The 25,870-nt window shown below is 39.9% G+C and overlaps 3 protein-coding genes across 52 annotated transcripts in view; all 3 read right to left on the bottom strand.

Moving 5' to 3' along the window:
- camk2b1 (calcium/calmodulin-dependent protein kinase (CaM kinase) II beta 1) overlaps window positions 1-1,941 on the bottom strand; it is a 71,268-nt gene extending 69,327 nt beyond the window's left edge. For all 50 annotated transcript variants that reach the window (XM_072433167.1, XM_072433215.1, XM_072433218.1 and 47 more), the window contains exon 1: window positions 1,791-1,941. In XM_072433167.1, the coding sequence (XP_072289268.1) occupies window positions 1,791-1,852 (62 nt within the window). In that variant the 5' untranslated portion in view covers window positions 1,853-1,941. The remainder of the gene's footprint in view (window positions 1-1,790) is intronic.
- Window positions 1,942-3,220: 1,279 nt separating this feature from the next.
- LOC140347143 (protein transport protein Sec24C) lies at window positions 3,221-17,742 on the bottom strand. Its single transcript, XM_072433482.1, has 20 exons — window positions 17,531-17,742; window positions 16,702-17,258; window positions 16,190-16,281; window positions 15,491-15,602; window positions 14,296-14,423; window positions 13,813-13,948; window positions 11,219-11,328; window positions 11,018-11,130; window positions 10,148-10,327; window positions 9,196-9,292; window positions 8,999-9,103; window positions 8,455-8,622; window positions 7,954-8,050; window positions 6,145-6,293; window positions 5,938-6,076; window positions 5,736-5,857; window positions 5,207-5,386; window positions 4,494-4,691; window positions 4,326-4,415; window positions 3,221-3,629 (listed from the first exon to the last, which is right to left on the bottom strand). Exons 2-20 carry the CDS (start codon window positions 17,240-17,242, stop codon window positions 3,489-3,491), a joined length of 2,898 nt encoding a protein of 965 aa, XP_072289583.1. The 5' UTR covers window positions 17,243-17,258; window positions 17,531-17,742; the 3' UTR covers window positions 3,221-3,488.
- A 473-nt stretch (window positions 17,743-18,215) lies between these two features.
- On the bottom strand, window positions 18,216-21,688 carry LOC140346910 (uncharacterized). Its single transcript, XM_072433135.1, has 7 exons — window positions 21,637-21,688; window positions 21,483-21,560; window positions 21,336-21,395; window positions 21,205-21,267; window positions 19,055-20,858; window positions 18,804-18,971; window positions 18,216-18,736 (listed from the first exon to the last, which is right to left on the bottom strand). Exons 3-7 carry the CDS (start codon window positions 21,384-21,386, stop codon window positions 18,453-18,455), a joined length of 2,370 nt encoding a protein of 789 aa, XP_072289236.1. The 5' UTR covers window positions 21,387-21,395; window positions 21,483-21,560; window positions 21,637-21,688; the 3' UTR covers window positions 18,216-18,452.
- Window positions 21,689-25,870: the final 4,182 nt, after the last annotated feature.

The raw sequence follows: 25,870 nt of genomic DNA, 5'->3' as shown, positions 1-25,870 counted from the left end.
TTTGGCAGTGACATTCAAAAGGCAGTGCCGACATTGTGTTTTGTGTATCTATGACAACAGCAGCAGATAAGCGCAGCAACGAGGGAGGGAACATCATGCAATCTATGTAGGAAATTAAACCATAAGACAATCATATGCTCTAAAAATATAAACAAATGAACAAGGGGCCCTTTAATGAAAAAAAAGGGTTAAAAGAGTGTGATTATCCACATCCTACATCATCACATTAAGTGTAAAAGTGTATAGTAATATTGAAGAAAAATGTAAAAATACTACTAATGTGAACGTAATTATGGCACAGATGTAGTTGTTATAGCAACACACATGATCCTTGGCCATATTGATTTAACCAGCGTAAGAAAAAGAAAAAAAGATTAAAATGCGCTTAATTAACAATACAAATTAAAATGCAAGGTTAAAAAGACCTATTCCAACAAACATAATAGCAGATATATGATAATGAGAGGCTAATATATCAACAGTAGGTAAGGTAGTTAAGTTGTTTGGTATAGACTAAAACACAAATTGCAGAAAAAGAGGGGCACGCTGCTGCAATAAGACACCCAGGTGACAGAGGTTTTTGTTTTTATCAATCGAGAACTAGGGGCCAAACATGACAAACTTCAAAGCCAGTGCACCCAAAAAGTATCAATAAACAAGTATTTGTGAGAAAGAAAAAACATTGTACTCTCAGTAAGCCAGTGGTACAAGAGACAGGGGCCAAAATATGCAAGGCAGCCAAAAGAGGGAGGGGGGGTCACTTAACCTACACCAAGATACATTCCACCAAGAGGAAAGATAAAAGAAGGATGTGTGTGCACTGCCGGTGACAAAGTAAAGGTAAACATACGAGACTATGGTGGTACAGGAAATCCTTATTGATTTATTTTTATGTCACTTATTGCCCCCACTACTAATTGACAAAAGACTGTGTTTGCAGAAGCCAGGGGCCTGAATGTATACTATGGGGGGGCAAAGTAGTCTCCTCTAAGGGGAAACACTGATAGTTGTCATATATCATAATTTCCTAGGAGACCTATGGTAACGGGACACAAAAGTTGATTTAAATTTACCAGTCAAATAGTAGTAAATGTGGGACAGGCAAAGTGGAGGGACGGACATGATACATCAAGTCTTACAGGTAAAGACAGCTATAAAAGCGTTTAATATGTCATGTTTATCGTTTAAAACTCAGTTAAAATTGTTTGGAATGGCACTAAATCACACCTTAATAGAAACAAAAGCGCAGAACCCCCAACATGAATGAATTTTGTTTGCTGGGAATATGTATTTTATGCTGTTTTCTAGGTCAAAATCACCATTTTTACAGCCTCCATGTGGCACCAGTGAAAAGGTGATAGAAGTGAAAGTTACCGGGGGGGACAGGGGCCGACATGCCGGACAATCGAAAGTGGGGCAGGCGGTCGTCCCCCTTTTATCGATGACGGACAATAATAGCTGGATAATAACACTTGTGTCACCGTAACATGTGCTCGGGGAGGGCGCGAGAGGCGAGGCGCGCGGGGCAGCGTAATGTTATTTTGAGAGCTGTCATCCCGAAAAAGCGCGCGCACACACACACACACACACACACACACACACACGCACGCGCACACACACACACGCACACACACACACGCGCACACACACACACACACACACACACGCACACACGCGCGCGCGCGCACACACACACACGCGCGCGCACACACAGCGCTGCGGGCCAAGTCCCCCCCCAAAATCTGCACGTTAACACCGACGGAACCGAAGCATCTCCGCGCGATACTCACTTCCCCAGCTCCTCGTACAGCTGGTACTCGTCCGTGAAGCGCGTACAGGTTGTCGTAGCCATTTCGCTCCAAAAACAAACAAAAAACAACAACAACAAAAAAGCGCACAGCTGATTCTGGGTTCAGGAGGCGGACAGCGGGAGGGCAGCGGGAGGAGCACGGGTCCGCCCAGCAGCTAGACGTTCCGGTGGAGCGGGGGAGACGTCTTCTAAACGCGGGGCTGAGAAAGGGGCAGACGCGGCGGCGGCAGGGGTTGTGCTCGGTGCCCGTCTCTGCGCTCACTGGCGGAGAGACGGCAGCGCGCCACCGACTCCAGAGGTGAACTGCGCGGCTGACGGAGCGCTCTGTGACTTCCTGCGAGCGCTTTCAGAATAAAAGGGACACTGACAAGCGGGACGGCAGAGGCGAGAGAAGGAGACGCGTTGTGAGGTTTTTTTTTTGGAGGTATTTGGTGTTAAACTACGACATACATAGATTATTATTTTACACTTTGTTCATTATAAAACAGCATTGTTCATTATATAACAGCATTGTTCATATAAAACGGTTTGGTGACAGAAACGGGTCCATTGACTAGTTAAAAACTGTACAGTTTTAATTCTATTTTAGCATAGTGCACAGCAAAATTTAGTGCAAGTGTTTTTATTGTTGTGAAATGGCTGTGTGGCTTTTTTTCATAATCGCAGTGCAGATCTGTGGGTGTAGATAGGGGGCACGTAGATACTGAAGTTGTCTGTGCACTCAAGCCTCAAGTGTAAGACAATGCAGCATTAGTCAAACATGCATGAATCAATCAAAATACAACATTGAGTAAGATAATGATGAGGGAACATTATAACTGGATTTGTTAAACGTCATGTCTAAGTTTACATTATGTCATTTGATTTGAAAAAGCGACACAACAAAATATCCACAGATACACAATTAGAAAAATGTTGCAACAAAAACCTACAGGGCCATCTACCGTGTTTTGGCTTGAAGTTGACGTGAAGCTGTCTAACTCTTTCTAACTTGATAGAATCCACCTGATGTGGTACAGTAGACGCTGTAATAAACTGCCCCCTGGCGGAGGAAGTGCGTAAAGCCAATGCGGAGTGTGGACTTCCAAACATGGGCAAATCTGAGAGAACATTTATGTGAGTGGAGACTAGTGTCAAACCATGTGAGTGAATGCTTAATGACAGTGACAGGTTTCAGTAGCATGCTTAGTACTTTGAGGCCTTCACTGCCAAATAGAAATGTAGTATTTAGGTAAGAAGATTAATAATAAAGAAAAAAAATGAACTATTTTCCGAACATTGCTCCTTGATATTGTTTACCCCAAATTACCATAACAAAAACAAATGCCTTAAATTAAAAACGTTATTGCAACAACAAATATGCTTCTCTTCAGTCACATATTTTCCCACAATGAAAACAAGTCTACTTAGTTAAAGATTCATGTCGGTTTATTATAAGGACTGCACACAGAACATACTTCAGGCATCATACACCCACACATACTTCAGTAAAGAATTTAGACCCATTTGGAAAATAAATATACAAACAACTTCAATTGTCACACATCACACACAAACAACATGTCAGCAGCTTTTAAATAATGCATAAATAATCCTTCTGCATTGTCTGTTTATGTATCGAGGTTTGTTTTAGTCCATGATAATGGCTTTAACCTGGACAAGAGTCAAATGGTTTAGGTCACTGCAGCAATCGGACAGAGTTAACGTGGAGATGGTAGAGAAAGTCTGCATAAGATGCGCCTCCGTTGGGACTCTTATCCTCCACTAGATGACGCTGTAGAGCCTCTTCGCAACTGTCCCCTTGCTTCACCACCCACAGCTAGACAAAAAACAGAGATAATAGTGGTAACATCTGCTGCATCTAGTGCGAAAACGGCAAACAAATGGTTATTTTCGTGATCAAACAATAATTTCTTTCTTTTTGTACATTTTTAACAAAATATTAACGCTGCCGTATTTGTTATAAAGGTCTTTTGTATTTGTGTAGTCCAGTTAACATTTCAGAAATACGATCACGATCATTTTAATAGTCTACTAGTCACGATTATTCAGATTAATTGTTGCAATCCAAGCTCTCATAAACTGAGGTCACATCTTATTCAAGTCATTTTGAGTTAAATCCAAACTCTTCAGAGATCATCTTTACTGGACTAATGAGAACTTGAAACTCTCCATGTTGAGTATCTGGCAACACAAAGTGAAGAGCTCGTTCATCTTTTTGTTGGAGCTTGGGACCAAAATAGACATTGAAAACATACTTATGTGTAAATGTTAATTTTTTTTTTTTAAATAACCATATATTACCATTATAGTCATGTCCAAGCACAGAGCGGGTTAATGTTTTTAATATTTAAAACCAATCCTACACAAACCACTTTTAGATTGTTCTGTGGTGTAATTACACACTTGTAGTTTGACAACAGTGCAAAAAGGAAGAATAGTTATTACCATGTTATTACTGTAACTACCGGGGATTTAGAATATAGAATAAAGAATGAAGTTAGAGACCGTTCACCTTTCGAGCAGTAGGAAAGTGAGAGCTCAGTGTGTTGATGACGGACCGCACATAAATAGAAAGGGGGGTCTCGAAAACAGGAAGCTTTGTCTTGTAAAATAGAAACAAAACACTATTATTTTCCATCCCAAGGTATTAGATGTATGAAATCTGCCCCTTTCCCCTCACCTCTCCAGAGGGCAGTGAGGAGAAGCAGCTGGTGTTGAAGAGCTCTATTAGGGCCCTTGTTGGTACCTGGCGGCCCACCCAGAGCAGCAGGGTGAGAGGGGCGTTCACCAGGTACAGGCCGTCTGGTTCAAGGCTGCCTGAGCTGCACCGCACGGCCTCTTCCAGCTTAGGAGGGTCCGAGCGCTCAACCGTCAGCGGCTGGAAGGAAGACACGCAAAACTAAACAATCCTTCTGGTCCGGGCTTCACATTCACAATGGTCAACAAGCAAAATGCAACTAGATTTAAAGAAGCTTGTAACACCAAGTAACAGGAAGTGCTAAACTAACACACAAATCACATGCATTTACAGAATATGTGTGGAGTGTGTAGGTTTTTTACTCAAGAGAAACTGATTTTTGAAGTTTGCAGAAAATATTATGTTGAATTAACTTCTAAGACACATTATACATTACACATTACTAACTAACTATTTAAGCCTTTCATTCTACTATTTATTTGTTTTTAATATCTTGTACATTTGGTTTAGGTCATTTGAGACTTCAGGGTTATTGTTTCAGTGGCATAAATATTATCATATATAGTCTATATTTTTCATCACAACTCTTTAATATTGCAGGTTCAAGTTCGACTGCTGTCACGAAAACCTTTTCTAATCAAAAGGAGACAACTGGCCATTTGGGAGTAAGACATTCTCACATTTTGGGAACTTACCAAAGGCAGGAGCTGAGGGTAGAAGTGTGTGGCGGTGCTGGTGGGGTCCATGCTGAGGACCTGGCATCTCTGCTGGAGCCTGTGGGGCACAGAGCTCCTCAGCCCTGGCAGAAGCACCTCACTCTTCCTTAAGCTGTTGACGTAAACTGGTAACGCCCGCAGGTACTGAGGGAGCACCAACTGTACCCGGCACAGCAAGCACAAGTCAGAAAAACGTTAATATGCAGCCAAATATGACAGAATATGAGACTCACAAATATTAAAATCTAGGTTCAAATGCATCGTTTTTAGGAGAGCGTATAATAAAAAAATGTCTTCTATAGATTTTTTTTGGCTTGTAATTATACTAATTTGGTGTAATTTGAAACACACTTCTTTGTTCTTTAAAGCAATTGCATTACTTTACACAAAGTTTTGATGCCTGGAGTGCCAGTTCCACAATAATATGATAAAAATACACCATAATACTTATTTGATAATGACTGGATCAGCTTTCAGATACTAGTTTTATAAACCATGCACTGTTTACCTGTCCAGCAGAGACTGAGGCAGAGCAGCAGTGTTTTCTGTAACACGCCAAAGCTTCTGTGATCTGTGTCTGCAGTTCCTCCCTCAGCTCCTGCAGGGGGCGCTCCAGCACTGCACAATACACTTCAAAAACATGTGTAAATGGATATAATTTCATGTATAATATATTGGTAATGTATACTACTGCCGTTTGGGAAGCATACCTTTCTTGCTGTAGAAAGTGAGAAGTGTTTGGGCCTGGTAATGTCTAAAAGCATCCTGTAGGTGGCGTGAGCACTTTACTGCGATCGTGTGAACCCTGGTCCTCCTCTCCCCCGTCCATGTGCTGTAAGACAGAGCGGTCTGGAGAGCAGAAAATGTTAAAAATGCCTCGAAAGTTACTGAATTGTTTACATTGGACTTATAATCACCTGTATGGCCACGCCTTTCGTCTCATCCAAGGTTCTGGTATGTTCCACTTCCAAAGCTAACGTCGTCCACCAATCGACACTGGCCATAGGTACGGTCACAGGGTTAGGGCCGGGCAGGAAGAGACCATAACAACCCAAAACACGCATATCTGCAAAAACAAAACACTTTCACAAAACATTCACCAATTTTCTCACAACTAACAATGTCTAAAAATATAATGACATTTATGTAAAGGTGTTGCTGGAGCAATGGCGTTGTTATTAGTTTACCTACATGCGGTACACTTGGATTCTTTACTTTCAGGCATTTTTTAATTGTCCTCGCGGCTATTGGACTCTTATTGGCTCGAGCCTTCCAGAATGGAATGGCCGAGACATTGTTCTTGCCATGGTTTCGTATTATTATTGTTTTGCATGGTAAAATTTTGCCACAACTCGGGAATGTTTGACCCCCTGAACATTGATGAATGTCACACATGGGGTCATAGGTCACACATGGGGACATAGACGCGATCGGCTCGGCCCGAACTCCAATAAAATGCAGGTTGTGAGAACGCCCGTCGCAACAGTGCCGACTAGTTCAAAAAAGAAAAAACATGAAACGCTTAATCTTTGGCCCAGGCACATGAGACTTTGGACAGTGATAGAGCTACCTTTGACCTCTGACCTTTGAGGAGTAAAACACACCTGGCAGCATCGCTCTATGATAAACAGGAAGTCAGCCATGTTGAATCAAAGTTGCACCGCCACGCTTGACTTTTTTTTTTTAGCTCAAAACAACACCTTTTGCATCTAAAGACATTGAAATTTAATAAATATTCAAAAGAATGTTGATATTCTTTACGGTCTCTGCGTGACACGCCCTCAAAAAAGGCTTAATTTTCTGTTTTTTCAAGGACAAGTCACGCCTAATGGTATTGATCTGCGGAGCTCATATTTCACTCACTAATGCGTTTTTATGATCTGATTGGAAATAAATACCCATGTAACAAAATTTACTCTATAGCGCAAATTGTCTGATTTGTTTGAAACTCATGGTTTATATTCTCCTCGAGACGCCATGAAAAAAGTGCATTGCAGATATTGTGTATTTTCACAATTGGCCAGCAGAGGCACAATGAATGCCTTCACTTCCTCTTCCGCTTTTATTTTGATGGGACATTTTCTCTCGTGCTGCATTAGAATTATTATTCTTTAGGCTTTATTCTTTAGACTTTATTCTTTCTGCCACAACTCGAGAGGGAGAGAGAGAGGGAGAGGGGGAGAGATTGTAGGATTGTTGACGCGTTTCCACTCTGTAGCCCGGGTCATTTTGTAGTCTCACTACATTTTTGTACTTCCTCCTCTTTATTTTCCTGCCTCTGGACAGGCGGGAAGGCGGTCGCGCGGGAAGGCGAAAGTCATCATCGCCGCTGCCGCAGCATTCATTTTGAATTGTATTTGGTTTGGTTTCACTGGATACATTTACCAGCAAAAAACAGATAGAATAAGTATATAACCCAGTCATTAGATCTGACTTTCGGTGTTTGTGTTTACATTCCCAAGAGAAATCACATCAGGATTTTTCAGGAGTTACGGAGTAACTGTTTTTTTTCTCTTTGCCACATTAGTTTGTCAACAGCTGCACAGGTGTGAGCAATCAGAAAAAAATCAGATTCCTCACAGCAGATGTAACATTTGAATAATCTGTTAACTCCAGAATGTATATGATTATCAGATATTCTGTGAGCACGTAAACAAAGCCACTTTGGTCAAATGGATAGTACTCTCAAGAATGATAACCCGGTTCATACTGTAGGATGGACTCACCTTTAGAAACAAATATTTTAAGCTCAGCCCTGAAGCCTGTATCCATGGAAAACGTTCTCTTCAGATCAGCAGAAAAACGCTCTTTGTCCATTTCACCCTGGAAATAATGATTGAATATTAAAGGAGAAAATATCAAAGATTTTAATGTTTTTGAGATAAGATAGTGATTAAATTGGTAGAATGAGTTTCAAAGAGAGTCATCTAGTTATGTAGACCAGGGGTTCCCAAACTTTTTCTGTCCGGGACCCCAAGAATAACCGTGAAACCGGCTCAGGACCCTCACAGCAAAATGAAATAGATGTCTGCAATATTTCCAACTTACAAACCATTTAAAAATTAGGTTTAATTGTGTGTTTTAGTAGTTTATTGTGTTATCTGACCCAATTTCGCTACAACTGACCGTTTTCAATTGAATCATTCTTAATAAACTGCTTGCTCACGCAGGTCTTTGTTCAGGCCTTATTAAGACTAGTCAAAGTGTAGTTATCGACCGTGTTTTACCTGCAGGTGGCTGTAGGTGTTCAGAGCTCCTCCTGTTAAATAAGGAATGTGTCCCGGCCAAGCTCCTCCCACCAGCTCTTGCGACAGGTGAAACAGGTGAACGCTGCAGCCCTGACGGACACAGTCTCTGACCAATGACACGGCTCGCTCCGAAGGCTGAAAGATGGACTGGAAAAGATGACGGTAATGCCATTATCAGAGGCGGGCAGAGTAAAAATGGTACTTAAATAAGTCAGTGTTGTTGCTTCAAAATAATATTACACGAGTAGAAACCCAATGCAGACTCAATTTATCCGTCTGGGTGTAAAATCTGATTCATAAATTGAAGATACTGCAATAGAAAGGACAAAACATTAAATATCTATAGCAGATCTGAAGGAGCGGTGCAAAAAAAAACACATTTTCTTATCTCTCATAATTTTTTACCTTTTTCCAATGTAAAAAAAAAATACTCTTGTTAATGTAACTGAGTACTACCCTCCACTCGCCATTAAACAACATGACCTCAAGTTTTATTAAGATTTAAGTGTTTTATAACCCTCACCTTTGGTTTATTGGTGCTAAAGAAACCTGAAGATGTCTGTGTAGTTTCCGTCTCGATTAAAGGAGCAGCGTGAAAAATTAACAACTTTCCAGGACAATTCAAAGCCTGAAAAGTTATACAAAAGGAAAAAAACGATGAGTAAATTCACAAATAAACAAAACAAAACATAAAAGGTTTGATCATTGTTGTATACATACCTGGAATATGGCTAATGCTGTTTGAACAGGCAACTCCATGGGAACGCCATTGGCCTCATTCTGTTCTGGACTGAATTGAGGAATAAGTTGCAAGACACTGAAAAGAAAACACAATCAAATCTTAATTTATAGAGCACTTTACAAGGTGCTTTTCAATCAAGTCAAGACAAAATAAATAATTACATTTGCTCTTAAAACTGTATTAGTAACGTTTTACAGAAGTAATGTTTATCAGTAATAGAATATGTTACTGTAAAGACTACATTTGAACGGGATCAATGTAGGAATGTGACTTTTATCGTAATTATTCGGGTCACAATATAACCGTCATAACTTAAAGTAATCATATTTTGTCCATGTCTATACTCTGGAGTGTTTCTGGAGATATAGTAGTTATTCTTGGATTATTAAACACTTGGATTCTTTACTTTCAAGCCTTTTTTTAAATTGTCCTCGTGGCTATTGGCCTCTTATTTTGAAATTGTTTTTTTAGTTTCTCTGGGTACATTTACCAGTAAAAAACAGATAACTAGAATAAGTAGATAACCCAATAATTAAATCCGACTCTGGTGTTTGTGTTTACATTCCCAAGAGAGTAACTTGTATCTGTGAGACAAATTACAATAAATGAATACAAATATTCTTCAATCTTTAACATTTTCTCTTTCATTTTTGTTTTTGCCACATTAGTTTGTCAATAGCTGCAATAGTGTGAACAAACAGAAAGAAATCAGATTACTCACAGCATTTCAATAATCTGTTAACTCCAAAATGTCATCTAATTTCACATACTATTAGACAACGAGAATGAAAGAAAACTATGGATTTCACTGTTTCTTTGTTGTCATTGAACGTGAATGATCATAAAATGGCGCTGTTCCTTCTCACGGCGATTGTGACCAAAACATGATTATAGTGACGTCCCTAAATGCAGACGATGCGGCGCGATCACCTGTTAATGGCATCCACGCAGTCTCTCAGAGGAACCAGGAGCCCACTCGACACGGGCAGTTGAAGCTGGTCTGACTCGGTGATGACGAGCATGTGTGGGCGGGACAGGGCGGGGCTCAGGTCGTACAGGTGAACTCTGCCGTCGTAAGTGATCAAACCCACCCGGACGTCATCATCCTCGCTGAACAAAGGCGGAAAAGTAGTGGCATGAATAAAGTCTTTGGGATCAGTTTTATTCAAAGAGCCGTTCAAAAGAGTAGATTCATTTCATATTATTTATATCTGATTGTTCATTTAACTCATTTAAATAACCAAGGCTAAGATTTTATTTAAAGATGCACAATCTAACATTTCTGATGGACGGTCTGTGACCTGTTTGAATCCATGTTCCACAGTATTACATTAAACTTGTCTGTTTTACATTTCTTAAACTGCATGTGTTTTGATTGCTCAAAGAAAAATATCTAATTGTGAGCAGGCTCGCCGCTCCACAGATGTGACCTGTCACTTGGTCTGGTGACCTGCTTGTTGGAGAATATGCTTCACCAGGAAAGTTACACAGTGGAGCTTCAAATGGTTCAAACTGAGGGTGGGATTGTGTTAAATGCCAAATAATTTCAAGAGTAAAACAAAAAAAAAAAGCAAATAATAATGTCACTCATGTTGCCAGTTCTGCTTCTATGTCATTTCTCGTATTTGTTGAGCATAAATCTGCGTTAAACTGCACATAAAAGAGAAATATTTAGCTCCTTTCAATCACTGAGATTCAGTTTGAACCACTTACATTAAAGAGCTGTGAAATAAATAAAAATCAACACACACTAAAGTCATATTTTAATTTGGCTCTGGGTGTTTGATAAAAATGTATTACCCATTCAAAGAGGAAAGCAGAGTGCGTATTTGATGCGTTATGAACTCTAAATGACCTCCTCTTAGCGCTTGGACGGAAACATCTACGGCCAACAACAGTGCGCCGGCTTCACCCTAAGAATTAACAATACAAATACATAATAATATAAGAGCGAGCAAACCACAAATCACTCTGAACACACAAAATAAAAAACGTGTGAACCTTTTGAGAGTTGATGACCTCATATGAGCCCATACAAAGTTCTGGTCTTTTATTGTTATCCACGCGAACGCCTTCGGCTCCTTTGGTTGGTTGATAAAACTGCCATGACACTGCAACATATAATAAAGCATTGTTATTATTTTATTTTCATCATCATTTATCATAAGAGGTGGAGGAAATGTGTTCTGCTCTAGCAAAAAGAAGGTTCACTTTTCATGGAATACTACCTCAACTGAAGACATTTTACAGTCACTGTTCTGCCCTCAGTAAAAGAGTGTTCCAGTTCAGGGTTGAAAATGGTTGATTATAAATGTATTAATAAATAGATCTTAATTAATTTGTTGCCGTTTATGCTGAAAAGTTATTCTTCGCACATCGTCTCGAGCAAAGAATTATTTTTGTTGAACGCAGTGATTGTTTTTCAGCATAAACACCAACAAATGAAGTAAGATCTATTTATCATTATTAAATTATAATCAACAGCTTTTAACCCTGAACTGAACCACTCTTTGACTGAGGTCAGAACAACTGAAACACTCTTTGACTGAGGACAGAACAACTGAAACACTCTTTTACTGAGGGCAGAACAACTGAAACACTCTTTTACTGAGGGCAGAACAACTGAAACACTCTTTTACTGAGGGCAGAACAACTGAAACACTCTTTTACTGAGGACAGAACAACTGAAACACTCTTTGACTGAGGGCAGAACAACTGAAACACTCTTTTACTGAGGGCAGAACAACTGAAACACTCTTTTACTGAGGGCAGAACAACTGAAACACTCTTTTACTGAGGGCAGAACAACTGAAACACTCTTTTACTGAGGGCAGAACAACTGAAACACTCTTTTACTGAGGGCAGAACAACTGAAACACTCTTTTACTGAGGGCAGAACAACTGAAACACTCTTTGACTGAGGACAGAACAACTGAAACACTCTTTTACTGAGGACAGAACAACTGAAACACTCTTTTACTGAGGACAGAACAACTGAAACACTCTTTTACTGAGGGCAGAACAACTGAAACACTCTTTGACTGAGGGCAGAACAACTGAAACACTCTTTGACTGAGGGCAGAACAACTGAAACACTCTTTGACTGAGGGCAGAACAACTGAAACACTCTTTTACTGAGGGCAGAACAACTGAAACACTCTTTTACTGAGGGCAGAACAACTGAAACACTCTTTTACTGAGGACAGAACAACTGAAACACTCTTTGACTGAGGACAGAACCACTGAAATACTCTTTTACTGAGGGCAGAACAACTGAAACACTCTTTTACTGAGGGCAGAACAACTGAAACACTCTTTTACTGAGGACAGAACAACTGAAACACTCTTTTACTGAGGACAGAACAACTGAAACACTCTTTTACTGAGGACAGAACAACTGAAACACTCTTTTACTGAGGGCAGAACAACTGAAACACTCTTTTACTGAGGGCAGAACAACTGAAACACTCTTTGACTGAGGGCAGAACAACTGAAACACTCTTTTACTGAGGACAGAACAACTGAAACACTCTTTGACTGAGGGCAGAACAACTGAAACACTCTTTTACTGAGGACAGAATAACTGAAACACTCTTTTACTGAGGACAGAACAACTGAAACACTCTTTTACTGAGGGCAGAACAACTGAAACACTCTTTCACTGAGGGCAGAACAACTGAAACACTCTTTGACTGAGGGCAGAACAACTGAAACACTCTTTTACTGAGGACAGAACAACTGAAACACTCTTTGACTGAGGGCAGAACAACTGAAACACTCTTTTACTGAGGGCAGAACAACTGAAACACTCTTTTACTGAGGGCAGAACAACTGAAACACTCTTTTACTGAGGGCAGAACAACTGAAACACTCTTTTACTGAGGGCAGAACAACTGAAACACTCTTTTACTGAGGGCAGAACAACTGAAACACTCTTTTACTGAGGACAGAACAACTGAAACACTCTTTTACTGAGGTCAGAACAACTGAAACACTCTTTTACTGAGGACAGAACAACTGAAACACTCTTTTACTGAGGACAGAACAACTGAAACACTCTTTTACTGAGGACAGAACAACTGAAACACTCTTTTACTGAGGGCAGAACAACTGAAACACTCTTTTACTGAGGACAGAACAACTGAAACACTCTTTGACTGAGGACAGAACAACTGAAACACTCTTTGACTGAGGGCAGAACAACTGAAACACTCTTTGACTGAGGGCAGAACAACTGAAACACTCTTTTACTGAGGGCAGAACAACTGAAACACTCTTTGACTGAGGTCAGAACAACTGAAACACTCTTTGACTGAGGGCAGAACAACTGAAACACTCTTTGACTGAGGGCAGAACAACTGAAACACTCTTTTACTGAGGGCAGAACAACTGAAACACTCTTTTACTGAGGGCAGAACAACTGAAACACTCTTTTACTGAGGACAGAACAACTGAAACACTCTTTGACTGAGGGCAGAACAACTGAAACACTCTTTTACTGAGGGCAGAACAACTGAAACACTCTTTTACTGAGATCAGAACAGTCTGGATTGAAATTCCATTTTTTCGTTGTCGTCAATATTGCCGACCATTACCTTCACTGAGCTTTCCACAGAACGGGCAGGAGTACCTCTGCCCACAGTCCTGCCAGCCCATAGCAGGGCACATGAAGGCACCGCATGAACCGCAACCTGCAATACACTCGGACTCCGTGCAGTCGGGTACAGTATTCTGAGTGGGGAAAAAATATATATATGTACAATTTAGTTACTTTAGTCAAACAGATGCATACAATTACAGACGTGTGAAGCGATTTTGTGTTATTTAGTAGTAATCAAATGTGTAGATCCAATTCAACATTTTCTTCATTGTAAACTGTAACATTGAGCTAAAAACTACTCAATCAATGAAAACAGGTCCATTGACTTCCTGTTCAGAACTCATGAAGCAAAGAACAACTCTTGAGTGAGCTAATGATAGGGAAAAATGATTATAAAGGAAAACTACTATAACATCATTAAAAACCCACAAAAGTTTTAAATTGACTCCTTTCTCATACCAACATGTTAAAAATACACCTGTCCAAAGTTGACTCCGGCCAGTGGGGAGATGAGCGCCCCCAGTGGTAAATGGCTGAGCTGCGTGGTCTGACCGTCACAGGGGAAGCAGTACGAAGTGGCCCGGATGGCAAAGGGACTAGCGCCACCTGCGTTCAAAAGGCGTAATGTGAGCAGAGGGTTTACTTAATGAAAGTGTTGACAGCAGAGCAGATGTGTGTTACCACGGTTACAAGAGTATGTGAGCAATTAACAGGTGCTACTAGGAATTATTAAAAAAAATTTAATGCAAGTTTTTCTCTGTGGTAAATTGCATGACTGATCCAAGACTATTCCTTTACTATTCATGTTTTAAATATTGCATAAATCACAATCCTAAGTGGGATCTGGGGGCTTGCAACAAAAAGGTTTTCAACAACAAGCACTTCATTTTCAGTTTTTTACATTATTTGCAACTCAGTTTATTATGAGGGCCCCCCACAGTCCCAAAATGTCCTTGCTCCGCCCTGCTGCAGCATCGCCCTGAGCCCGAAACACTACAGGCAACAAACTATTAAAGCTTTCTGTTGCATTTATGAAAACATTATTTAAGCATTTGTAAGAAGTTGAACCACTTTGTCTCATGCTGCGGCGTCAGCTCCACGGTTCACCGCGCCAGCTCGACATATCACACTTGTTTCATTCTCTCTTTTTCACAGTTTCTAATTAAATATGAAGCAAATATTCATCATCTAAAGACCGTTTTGCTCCTTGTGGTGTAGAATGCATCTGCAGATATAAAGTGTTCCCAGCTGTGCCCCTGATCTGTCTGTGTCTGCTGTAACTGGGGCTTGTGTGGCGGCCCCTGCGCATCTCAAACTCACGAGGAGAAACATGAGTCCTAGTTTGAAGACAGGCTATACCTACTGAATGCTCTTTGTTTATTGTTATTATTTTAAAAGAACAGTGCAGCTGCAGCTTTGAGTTATGCTGCTCCCACAGCTTGGAACACTTTGCAAACTGAGATGAAACCTTGTGAGCTGGTTCCTCTGAGGGTTTTTTTAGATTAATTTTTCAAAACAAAGTGCAAGAATTCAATTAACATTGTTTGTGCCTGTAATTGTAACTGTTGTAATGTTGCTTTTTTATGCCAGTGTCTACGTAGTTTGGAGGTTCTCTGATCAACTTACAACTGAAAGAATTACTAAAATATACAGTAGCTGCTGATTTGTGTTACCTTTGTCCTCTACAGTACAAGACGTCGTGGCCAACGGAGGAAGGCGAGAAAGAGGCTCAGAGACATAAACTTTCCCCTCCCATTGGGCCTGGTCCTGGTCCATTACCTTTACCTGTGCCAAAGATACACTTTAATCAGATATTGATAATAACTCCTTCTATGAAATAGGGTTGTCAAAAACAATTAACACCAAGATACTAAACAGTACTAAAACTCTTGTCAAAACTAGATAGTGAAAAAAGGACAAAAACTGAGCTTTCCTGAGTCTTGATTTATATCAGAAGTAGTAAAAAGACACGTTAACAGTAAAGGTACACTGTGCACTTTTCCTGCAGAGAGTATTGCATCAGCTTGTCTCTATGGAGATATTACTGCACAACCTGGAATGTTCCACAGCATGACATTAAACGTATCCATCTTCATGAGACCAGCAGGTGGCACCAAACAGGCCAAGTTACACTTCTGATTTTCGAGCAAGAAAAACACATAAAATGCTATAAATACTTGGTAGATACGTTTAATGCTCTACTGTAGAACATTCACAGTGTATCTTTAAATAAACTGCTCTATTTTGAACAGAGATATGCGAGTGCTACAGGGGTCTACGTATAAGTAACACGTTAAAAATCAGGTGCTCTTCAAGAATCCATGGAAAATAATCATTCAGCGAAAAACGTAATAGAAAAGCGTGACACTCACAGCACTGGGAAGAGACTCAGGGTCGAGGCCATAACGAGACTCAGAGATCGGCGACTGCCCAACTGCATCAGGAACAAAGTGCTTCACTGCTCCTGTACGGGAAAGAAAATGTCAAGTTTCCTGCCTTTACATGATGTTTTACTGCCTTTCCATTATGTTTTACTATCAGACAAATGGAAACAATTATCTTAGTAGTTGACTATTGTTTCGATTAGTCTGCTGGTCAAAAAAATATTAAAAACATTCAATACATTTTAAAACAATATAAAGGTTGGAATAAGGTGACAGAATGCTTCTATTTATTAAGTATATTATTGGTGAAAACCAGAAATAAGTTTTTTGTCATTTTGATTTAATAATGACACTGTCTTTGTTATAAAATGCCTTTTGGTATGTATTTTAGAGTCTATACAGTCTAGTTAAAAATAATGATGATGATTATAAACATTTTATTATGATTATTTTATCTTCTATCTTCCGATTAATTACTGCATTACAAATCACAAACTGACCTGAAGTTGGAGCCGTCCACTGGGGCTGCTGTTGAACAGGAGATGCCGGTGATGATGAATAATTATTGATATACCCAGTGGACTCCACACCTTCTTGCTGCAAAGGACTGTGGAGCTGATTTAGATATGTACTTTGCTCATTTGAGTATTGGTTATTGGGGAAACAATTCTGAAGCGGAGACTGAGGTCTGTTCAGTAGCCTCTGGTCTGTGAGATGCTGCTGCGGCACAGGGGCATGTACGGACTGGAGGTTGATGTGAGCTGGATGGAGCGGCAAAGACCCATTGGAGGTTAGGGGAAGCGAACAAGGAGGTTTACCAGGATGGACGGGAGAATCGTAACAAATACCCGGCCAGTTTGTTGCATTGTTTGACTGTGGATAGTTTAAGGGTGACGGGTGATGGGGCGAGGTCAGGGTGAGATGCTGAAAGGCTGAAACTGGGTTGTGATGATGGGTTTGAGGAGGCGAAAGTGAGGACCAGCTGTTTTGTCCCGCCCACTGCTGAGCGGAAGCAGCGCTCTGATTGGCTGAATTGTCCATCTTCCTCCACCATCACCTTCGCACTGGAGATAAAACAGATCGAACAGAACAAACTATAATAATAAAAAAAACATATATATTTGATAGTGCGCAGGAAGAAGTCAAAGAAGCTAAATTCTGATTGGTGCACGGAAAGTAGCCTTGCAAAAATGCTTAGCTCTGCAGAAACCACACCAGCACCGCATTAAAGTAAAAGGTCACTTGAATTTACCTTTACTTCAAAGCCTGTTAATTAAGTTAGATTATATTATCTTTGAGCTGAGGTGGTATTAAAATGATCCCTGCTACATACCTTTAGCGGAAACAGATCTTCACGACATGAAAAGGACTCGAGCCGACCATTAGGATATCTACTCCGGTATATTCTTTACATTTCCAATATGTCGGGTTATTCGTCTAATTTAAATGACCATAACCCACACCTGTTATAAAAGTCTTCTTGATCACAACGAGTAAACGAGGCCGATACCGCATTTTCAGTTTTACGTCAAGTTGCAGTATTGGAGACGCTTACAAAACAACTTCCGTCATTCCTTTCAACATAAAACTGGTGGGCTTGTTTAAATGTGCAACATGTGACTTTCCTGGTGGAGGGTTAGCCACCTGCTCGTGGCAGTTTGGCATTAAACCTTTCTATAAGTATATATTATTTTGGGTCAATTTCCATCTATTGTGCTGCATAAACTTTCAAATACACACCCTCATTAATTCATCAGCTGACTTCAAAAACAATGATTCCCAACTATTTCTGTCTCATGTACTTGTCTCACACGCTGAGCATCCCCTAGGAAAGTAGTGGAACATTGTCAATTATTACTATTGCCTTGTTTTATTTATATTTATAATCAAAATCCTTTATGTTGTTGAGGATGTAAAACTTACTAGCATTAACTTACATCTTAAGTACAATTCAAAAACTATTAAATGGTGCATTTTTAAAAAATCTGAAACCATTCAAAGTACTTTTCTTGTGGTTTGGGGGTTATTTTTATAACAGAATAGAACAGAATCCAGAATAGAAAACAACAGTTTATCGGTTTGCATGAAAAGACAACTGCAAATAGTATTTTACACAAGGCTGGATTAACAAAACATAAATAAGAAATACAGTTTCGGCAACTAAAAACAACAGCTCTTTTATTTAGAGCGATGAAATACAACAAATGCTAATACACTTCCAGAATATGAACACAATTTGGCTACTACAGGTTCATAACTGATAAAAACCAGTATCCTGGGAGGGCCAGTTGGTTGGTGGTAGGTTTTTCAAAGCGCTCCTGCTCTCCTCTCTTTTCAGGGCAGTGATACGGTTCCTGACAAAGTCCTTTACACCCTTCCAGGAGCGAACCCTCAGAGCCTCAGGTTCAGCCTCGAGACACTGGAGGCAGTCCATTTTCTGAGGCACTTTATGTCCGTGAATGAAGCGCGTCATGTGCCTTTCTACAGCACGGATCTCAGTCTCATCCCATTTCTGTTTGCTGTTCTTCTGAGATACTGGGAGCAAGAGGTAAAAGTAAGTTCACAGATTGTTCAAAAGAGAAAAGAGTGAATGTTTAGTTACCTCTCTGTGGTTTGTCTGTGGCAGTGCGCTTTGGGACAGGACTCTGGACTGGTGTCTGTACATGTTGACTCTGGTCAGGATAATATGTAGCCGGTCGGATGTAGTTGCAGGCAAATTGATTTTGACCCCACTGCGCAGATGTTTGGGTCCCTATATTTTCAAAGGTCCCTATAATAAAGACGCCAAAAGCACAAATTCACTTTTTGTGTTTCAGAAAACTGCATTGGTCAGATATACTTGATTTTACCCACCTTGTTGTTCAGTGACATCTGTTCTACTGTTTTGTAAAACTTGATAGTTGGGTCCAAGAATCTGGTTGGCCTCATTCTCATCGAGGTTCAACATCTGCAGCATTGCTGCATAGTGCAACCTGATTTTGGCTGTGGTGAGTGTTTTGGGAGACTCGGCTCCACAGTCTTTCACGTAGCTCTGCAGGATGGTGGAGCCGCTGTAGGCCGTCAGAGCAGTGGGTCGGGCAAACAGGAAGGGATTCTCAGCAGGGACCCCACACACCTCACGATTCTTCACCAGGAGCTCTAAGCCAAACACAAAGGACTGCTTCAGAAGCACAGGAACTATTCGGCCACAATTCCCTCGAATTTCAATCCGAGTAAAGAACCGGCACATGGTCCTCTCTAGGTCCGTCAGGGAGACTCCAGAGGAGTTATAAGTGTCATACATTTTACGGGAAAGAAAATCTTCTAGCTTTAAGCTTGACACTTCTCCAGGCTTTCTCCGATTGAACAGAATGACACGACCGAGAATCACCTTTGCCAGTGCTGCATATGTTTCCGCAGAGACATGCTCTCTGAACTTGTTTTCAGCAACAGCGTGGGCATTGGCCACGTAGGAGTTGAGCTGTTTGACGTCTTGGACAGAAGGCACACTCTTCTCCTTAACACGTTTAGTCTCTCTGAGAGTGGTTAGTGCACTTGCAGATACAAGCGTATTCCATTTCTTCTTGTACACTTCAAGGAAGCTTTGAGCAGACTTGGCTCTGCTTTCATCACCACATTTAATAGCATTGCCCTCAACAATACTGCAGAGCTTTTGAAGCTGGTATCCTAATTTAATTGCAAGTGAAGGGCTGCTGTAGGAGTTACTCTTGGAATTGTAGCCTGCTACAGTGTTGACAGCAGAGACAACATGTTTGAAGTTATCTGGCACAAAGAAGTCCTCCATCTCCTTTAGAGGCGTCTTCTTTTGGGCTTCCAGCACAAGTCTAGCAATTTGTCGAAGGTTTTGTCTAATGTTTTCATGTCGACTAGGATCAGCTCCTTGTTGCTCAAACATGCTCTCTCCAAACTGTAAAATGACCTTATGATTTAGAATGGCTTGTGTGACCGGGTCATTTATCATTGGTGATAGAAGCCCTTTAAACCCTTCACTGATGTCGGGCACCAACGTTTCAAGCACACATCTAAAAGCCAGGCGTCTTTTTCCTATTTTAGGTTCATCTCCATTCTTGATCTTCTCTGGACATTTCTTCATGTGCCTGAACAAGCCTTTGCTGATGTACAGTCCCTGACAATACAGACAATGGACAAACTCATGGTCTTGGACTGGTAATTTTGGTCTTTTCACAGCCGCCAAAAACCCCTTCCCCGTTTTGAGCACATCCCTGTTGTGTGCAAAGTTTCCTTTATTTTTCAATCTATTCCAAGTGATTAGTCTCTCTTTGGAATGTTTGGGATGTTGCAACGCAACAGCAACCTCTTCTTGTTGACTGTGAACCATTTCAAGATGTCGAGACAGCTTACTGAACGGTTTGGTGCAAAACAAACAATAATTCTTCTTGTCGTATACTCGTTTGCCTTTCTTGCTCACACATTGCAAAACCAAAACTGATGACTTGGTTGTGTACCTTCTCTTCAGAGTTCTTTTTTGCTTGGCCGTAGACGCAGAGTGAATCTTTGATTTGGCTTTAAGTCTGGTATTACATGAGGGTTTTTTATGGGAAGTTTCGTCGGATGAACCGTTGTCTGTGGAAATGACGTCTTCACTAATGGGTAAGAATCCAGGACTATGTTCATCCTCCGAAGGAACATCTGCTCCCTGTAAATGCAAATAAGCAATTATTCTGTTCAGGTTTAAAGTCAGTTTGTTCAGTGTGAGGACAAGGTGGATTGTAATAGATTACATTTACTCAGTTACAGACATTTGAAGTAAGGTATACTTCACTGTGCTCGAATAGCTGGGTTTGGTCTGGAGTACTGGAGGCTTTTCCTACTGTGCATGTACTTTTATCTTGAGTGCATTTATCACACCAGACTTTTTATCTCTTACTTGAGAAAAGGTAACTATTTTACTTCTACATTAAATAGTTATTAAAATTTAAACTATGTATGAAACATGTAATATTCTTTCTACCAACCTGTGTTAAGACAGCGACTGCACTAACCTCTGAGAAGTCACTGGACTCGACATGTAATTCTTGAGGCGTGTTATCATTTGAAACAGGAGTCTAAAATGAAAAAACAAGATGATCAATAAAATGTATAGAACAAATACTGAATCAAATTATACTCGTACCAGGTCCGCAGCAAGTGATGCCTCGTCCCTCGGAATTTCCTCTGAAGGCATGGTTTTCAGCTAGTTAGGAACATTCATTTAACATGTTAGATGTTTACTGAAGTGAAAAAAGGTGAAATAACGTTATTGATGTGATGAAACCCTTACAAGTGCATCCAAATCTGACAGTTTTTTAAGGAGTTCCTCTCGCTGCTGGATAAGCGCACTACGTGACTCGTTACTGGCCTGCAAGGTTATTGTAGCTTTGTAGTAAGTAAATAAAATACATTTCTACTTAAATGAATAATGAGAATTTATTTACCAGAGAAACTGTATTTGTGCTTTCTGCTGCGTGAGTATCTGGAGATTTCTTATTTCCTGAAAAAGAACATATATGATGATTATATACTTTTATATATATATATATATATATATATATATTCTTATTATATACTATTATGTAAAATTGGCTGTAGTAAGTAAATATTAACTAGTTATTACGTATTAATTCAACTTTTTTTCTTTCTTTTTTTAAGCACAATTACCAATGTGGTATTAATCACATTAAAGGACGGTCCAAGATGATTCATGGCGCCAGGACCAAAACATTTTGCATTTTCTAACTAACAGATTCCTCTTGTATATGACCAACTTTCTGATAAAAGTATTAATAGTTAAGTTAAAGTAACACTAACAGCCAGAAAAAGTTTGTTTTTTAGATTTTTTTAGATTACATTTGTATTGCAACCTGGATATGAACCTTTTTGACACATTTATAAATATATATATAAATACATGACAAATATGTATAGGGACGCATCAATATTTTGAGTAGGGCTGCAACTATTATTTTAGTAGTTGAGTAGTCATTATTTTTTATCTTACTTGGAAGTAGATTTGAATAAACATTGATTTTAATTATGTATTAGTGTAATGTTCTGAGTGTGACTGTGTGTGGTGTTTGTGTCATGCAGCTAAGGGGCCCTGTAGCCCAAGACAAATTTCCTCTGGGAGACAATAAAGTTTACCTTATTTATTTCTTTGATAAGTCGATTACTCACATTTCTATAGTGCATCGTCTTTTCATATGCGTTTTAGAGTCTGTATAGTCCAAATGGCAATAAAGTCGATCCAGATACGCTTATTTTTGTAATACCCGACTAGTCACGATTAATAATTGCAGGCCTAATTTTGTGTTTGTTTTATTTGAACACGCTACCAAGTCTTTCAGAACAGCTTACCCCTGCGGTTTTGCCTCCACGGAGAGAGCGCCTGGACAGGAACAGTGGGATCGTTCTCATGTCCACCAACAGGAGCAGAGTCTACACCAGTGGCTTTGCTCTGGAGACCCTGGTTTGATTGTTGTGAGCACAACGGCAGATTGACAGGCCCGTTCTGTGGTGGACTTGATAACCCTTGATTTGACAACAAGGGCTGGAATGAGGCCAGCTGTTGTGTCGTCTGGTAAAGAGAAGGCTGTGTCGCATTCTTGCCATGATTCGTAGTTTGCATTAAAGGTGTTGGACTAAGTTGAGAAAAGGAAAATACATTGGAAATACAGGGGGAATTTGAAGTGTTTGCAAAAAGGGAGGCTGACGTGGACGTGTTGCAAATCTGGGCAGTTTTATAACTAGAAGTGGACTGAGAATTGACTCTGCAGGGCAAGGTGTTCAGGCAGTTTAGACCAGATGCTTGTAGTTGATCGTAGACTTGTCTTGAGTCTGGGGAGGAACCCAGGCCAAGCTGCTGGGAAGTGGGCAGAGAGATCAGAGGACCGCCTTGAGAGGGGTCCACGGACCAGTTGAGCTGTCCTGCCCACACTGGACAGGGCATGTGGTTCTTATTGGCATCTGGGTCATCCATCCTCTTCCTCTGCCATCAAATCTCTGCCAAAAGTATACAATTAACACAGAAATTAGATCATGCAGTAGCAGCAGGTAGAGTCATTGTAACAGCAGCTTGGAAATGACATAGCATAACACATACACCCAGGTTGCAATTGTTTATAGATATGAAAATATAGTATGGGAATAGCATGAATCAAGTATAGGCCTATGTATTTCCAACGCATTGCTGAGAAAACTGCAAACAATTGTGGGCCAAAAACATTTGCGTATCAAACTCAGCGACAAGCATTAAAAATCCTCGTGTCGTTAGTCTATTTAGCGTTTAACAGCAAAGTTGCATACCTGTGAAAATTAAAGTAAATCCACTGTGTTTTTGTTTAGAGATTGTGGTGCATCCGACAGTGACAAGAGCCAAGATGGCGGCCCAGTTTCTTGATAGATTACTGCCATCTGCTGGTGAGGAGTGGGAACTGGCTTGAGTAGTAGTTCCCATTCCCAACCTTTTTGTCTCTAGTACCGAAGCTTCTTGCCTCACACTCCTCAACTCTGTTTTGAACAGGTTTAATAGTGGTGTGTTATCAATGACTATTATCATTAATTGGTTTATGATGTTCACGGCCAAAATTCTCCAAAAAATATATTATTATTATGTTATTAATTCATTATTTTATTCATAATGGCTCACCATTATGATTAAAATAATGAATTAATAACGATTCAAATACTTTTCAAGTCCACCTGTATTTATATATGTATAAATACAGGTGGACTTGAAAAGTATTTGAATCGTTATTAATTCATTATTTTAATGAATTAATAACGATTATACTCAGTATACGTAGTGATCGGAGCACTTGGGGCAGTGACCCCCAAACTGGAGGTGTGGCTTGGGCAGATCCAAGGAAGGACGTCTGAGATCTAGGTCCAGAAAAGTGCAGTGCTAGGAACAGTAAAGATACTGCGCAGAACCCTCAAGCTCCCAGGCCTCTGGTAGAGGACCAGAGCTTGAAAAAAGGGACCACCCGCTGAGGGTGAGGTGAGAGTTTTATATATATATATATATATATATGTATATTAAGTTATTCCAATTACCTCCTGGCAAGTACACATAAAAATGTTCCCAGAAAGAAGCAAATGTGGTCGAATTTAAAAAGAATTTTTGAACAATTTTAATGTTGATTGATGATGACATGTTATGTTTTTGTTTTTATGTTTTTCGCTTGGTATTTAAGTATAACATTATGTAGATATTTAGTTTGCATTAATTTCATTGTAAATAGCAATATTATTCTAAAAATCTAATAAAAGAAACGGGTCCATTGACTTCCTGCTCATGACTGCAGGATTGATAGCGGCATTTCATTGTAGCAAGCTGAGCTTTATCAATAACTTTCTTGGTTCAGAAGATAAATAGGTACAATACAAGGTTAAACTTATTATTGGGTTAAAAGTGATGGATTTATTTAATTTCTATTACAAATTGTTTAAATATTTACCGGTACAGAATACCGGTAGTAGACAGACTTAATTGTCTGCTTGAAGGATATAAAAAAAATGCTTGACACTTCTTAACCCTGAAAAAACTGATGTTGTTGCATTGTTGTTGTCTGCAAGACACTTTATCTGAGCAGATAGTCCCACTGGACAATGTCAGTGAAGCCTCCAGTTCTACTGTAAGAAACCTTAGTCTTATTTGACCTGGAGCTCTCATAAAAGCGCATATAAATCAAGCCTGTAAAACAACCTATTTTCATTTGTATAATACAGTATACAAAGTTACATCAAGGTTAAATTACTGTAACTCCCAGTGTGTCCTATCTCTATAAAAAAATGTTAACTGGTTAATAATGTAGCAGCAAGATTACTAACAGGAACTAAAAGAAGAGAACACATTACACAGGTGCTCAAGTCTCTTCACTGGCCCCCTGTTGAGTTTGATGGCCCAGCTCATCAAAAGAGAGAACTAGCATTTCCTCTCATCTATGAGTTTGACATCATCACATTCTAAAGCTGAAAACCACCAACTGCAGAAAATATTACGCATGACTTAAGTGCAGTGTGTTACACAGAGACCCTCTGTGTGACCCTTTACCCTGAACGTCACATGAGTGGACCTCAGGCCTGAACCACAGACTCAGCTGAATGAATATTTGATTCGGTTTGTCTCTGGCCCAGTGTGTTGTATTATTGATGTGGCCCACAGGCCACGAGGACAAGGACTTGATGGTCCTGCACATAGGCCTGTACTGAGGGGTTCACTGACCTCTCAATGCCCGGACACATATCAGGCTACAGCTGTGGAAACAAGCAGACGTGTCAGGGATGTGTGCGCTTAGTCATTGTCCAAGGCAATATACATTTAGAATAGGCTATTAGATAAACTTGTTATTGATGAACCTATATCTTGCATGGCATGCACAGTGTATTTTCCAACAAACTAACTTTAAAAGCCTAACATTTAAATTATGTTTCTTCAGCATCTTTAGTGTCAAACTATAATAAATTGCACAAACTCTTCTTTTTAAAATGAGACTGTTTAAATGTGCCTATATTTGCTCCTGGTAAATAAATAGAGGCTTTATTTCTCACTTGAAGCAAATCATTTTGGGGATTTTAGTTTTACCAAAGCTGTACTATTTATCAACACAAGATGGCAGTGTGGTCTGCTGCAACGTTCAGGAGGACAACCACATTGACAAACCAGAGGCC

Source organism: Eucyclogobius newberryi, unplaced genomic scaffold, assembly GCF_026437365.1.
Source record: "Eucyclogobius newberryi isolate DKJ021-1_F unplaced genomic scaffold, fEucNew1.0.hap1 SCAF_6, whole genome shotgun sequence".
Taxonomy (NCBI): Eukaryota; Metazoa; Chordata; class Actinopteri; order Gobiiformes; family Gobiidae; genus Eucyclogobius; species Eucyclogobius newberryi.
This window is presented reverse-complemented; position numbering and strand designations above follow the sequence as displayed.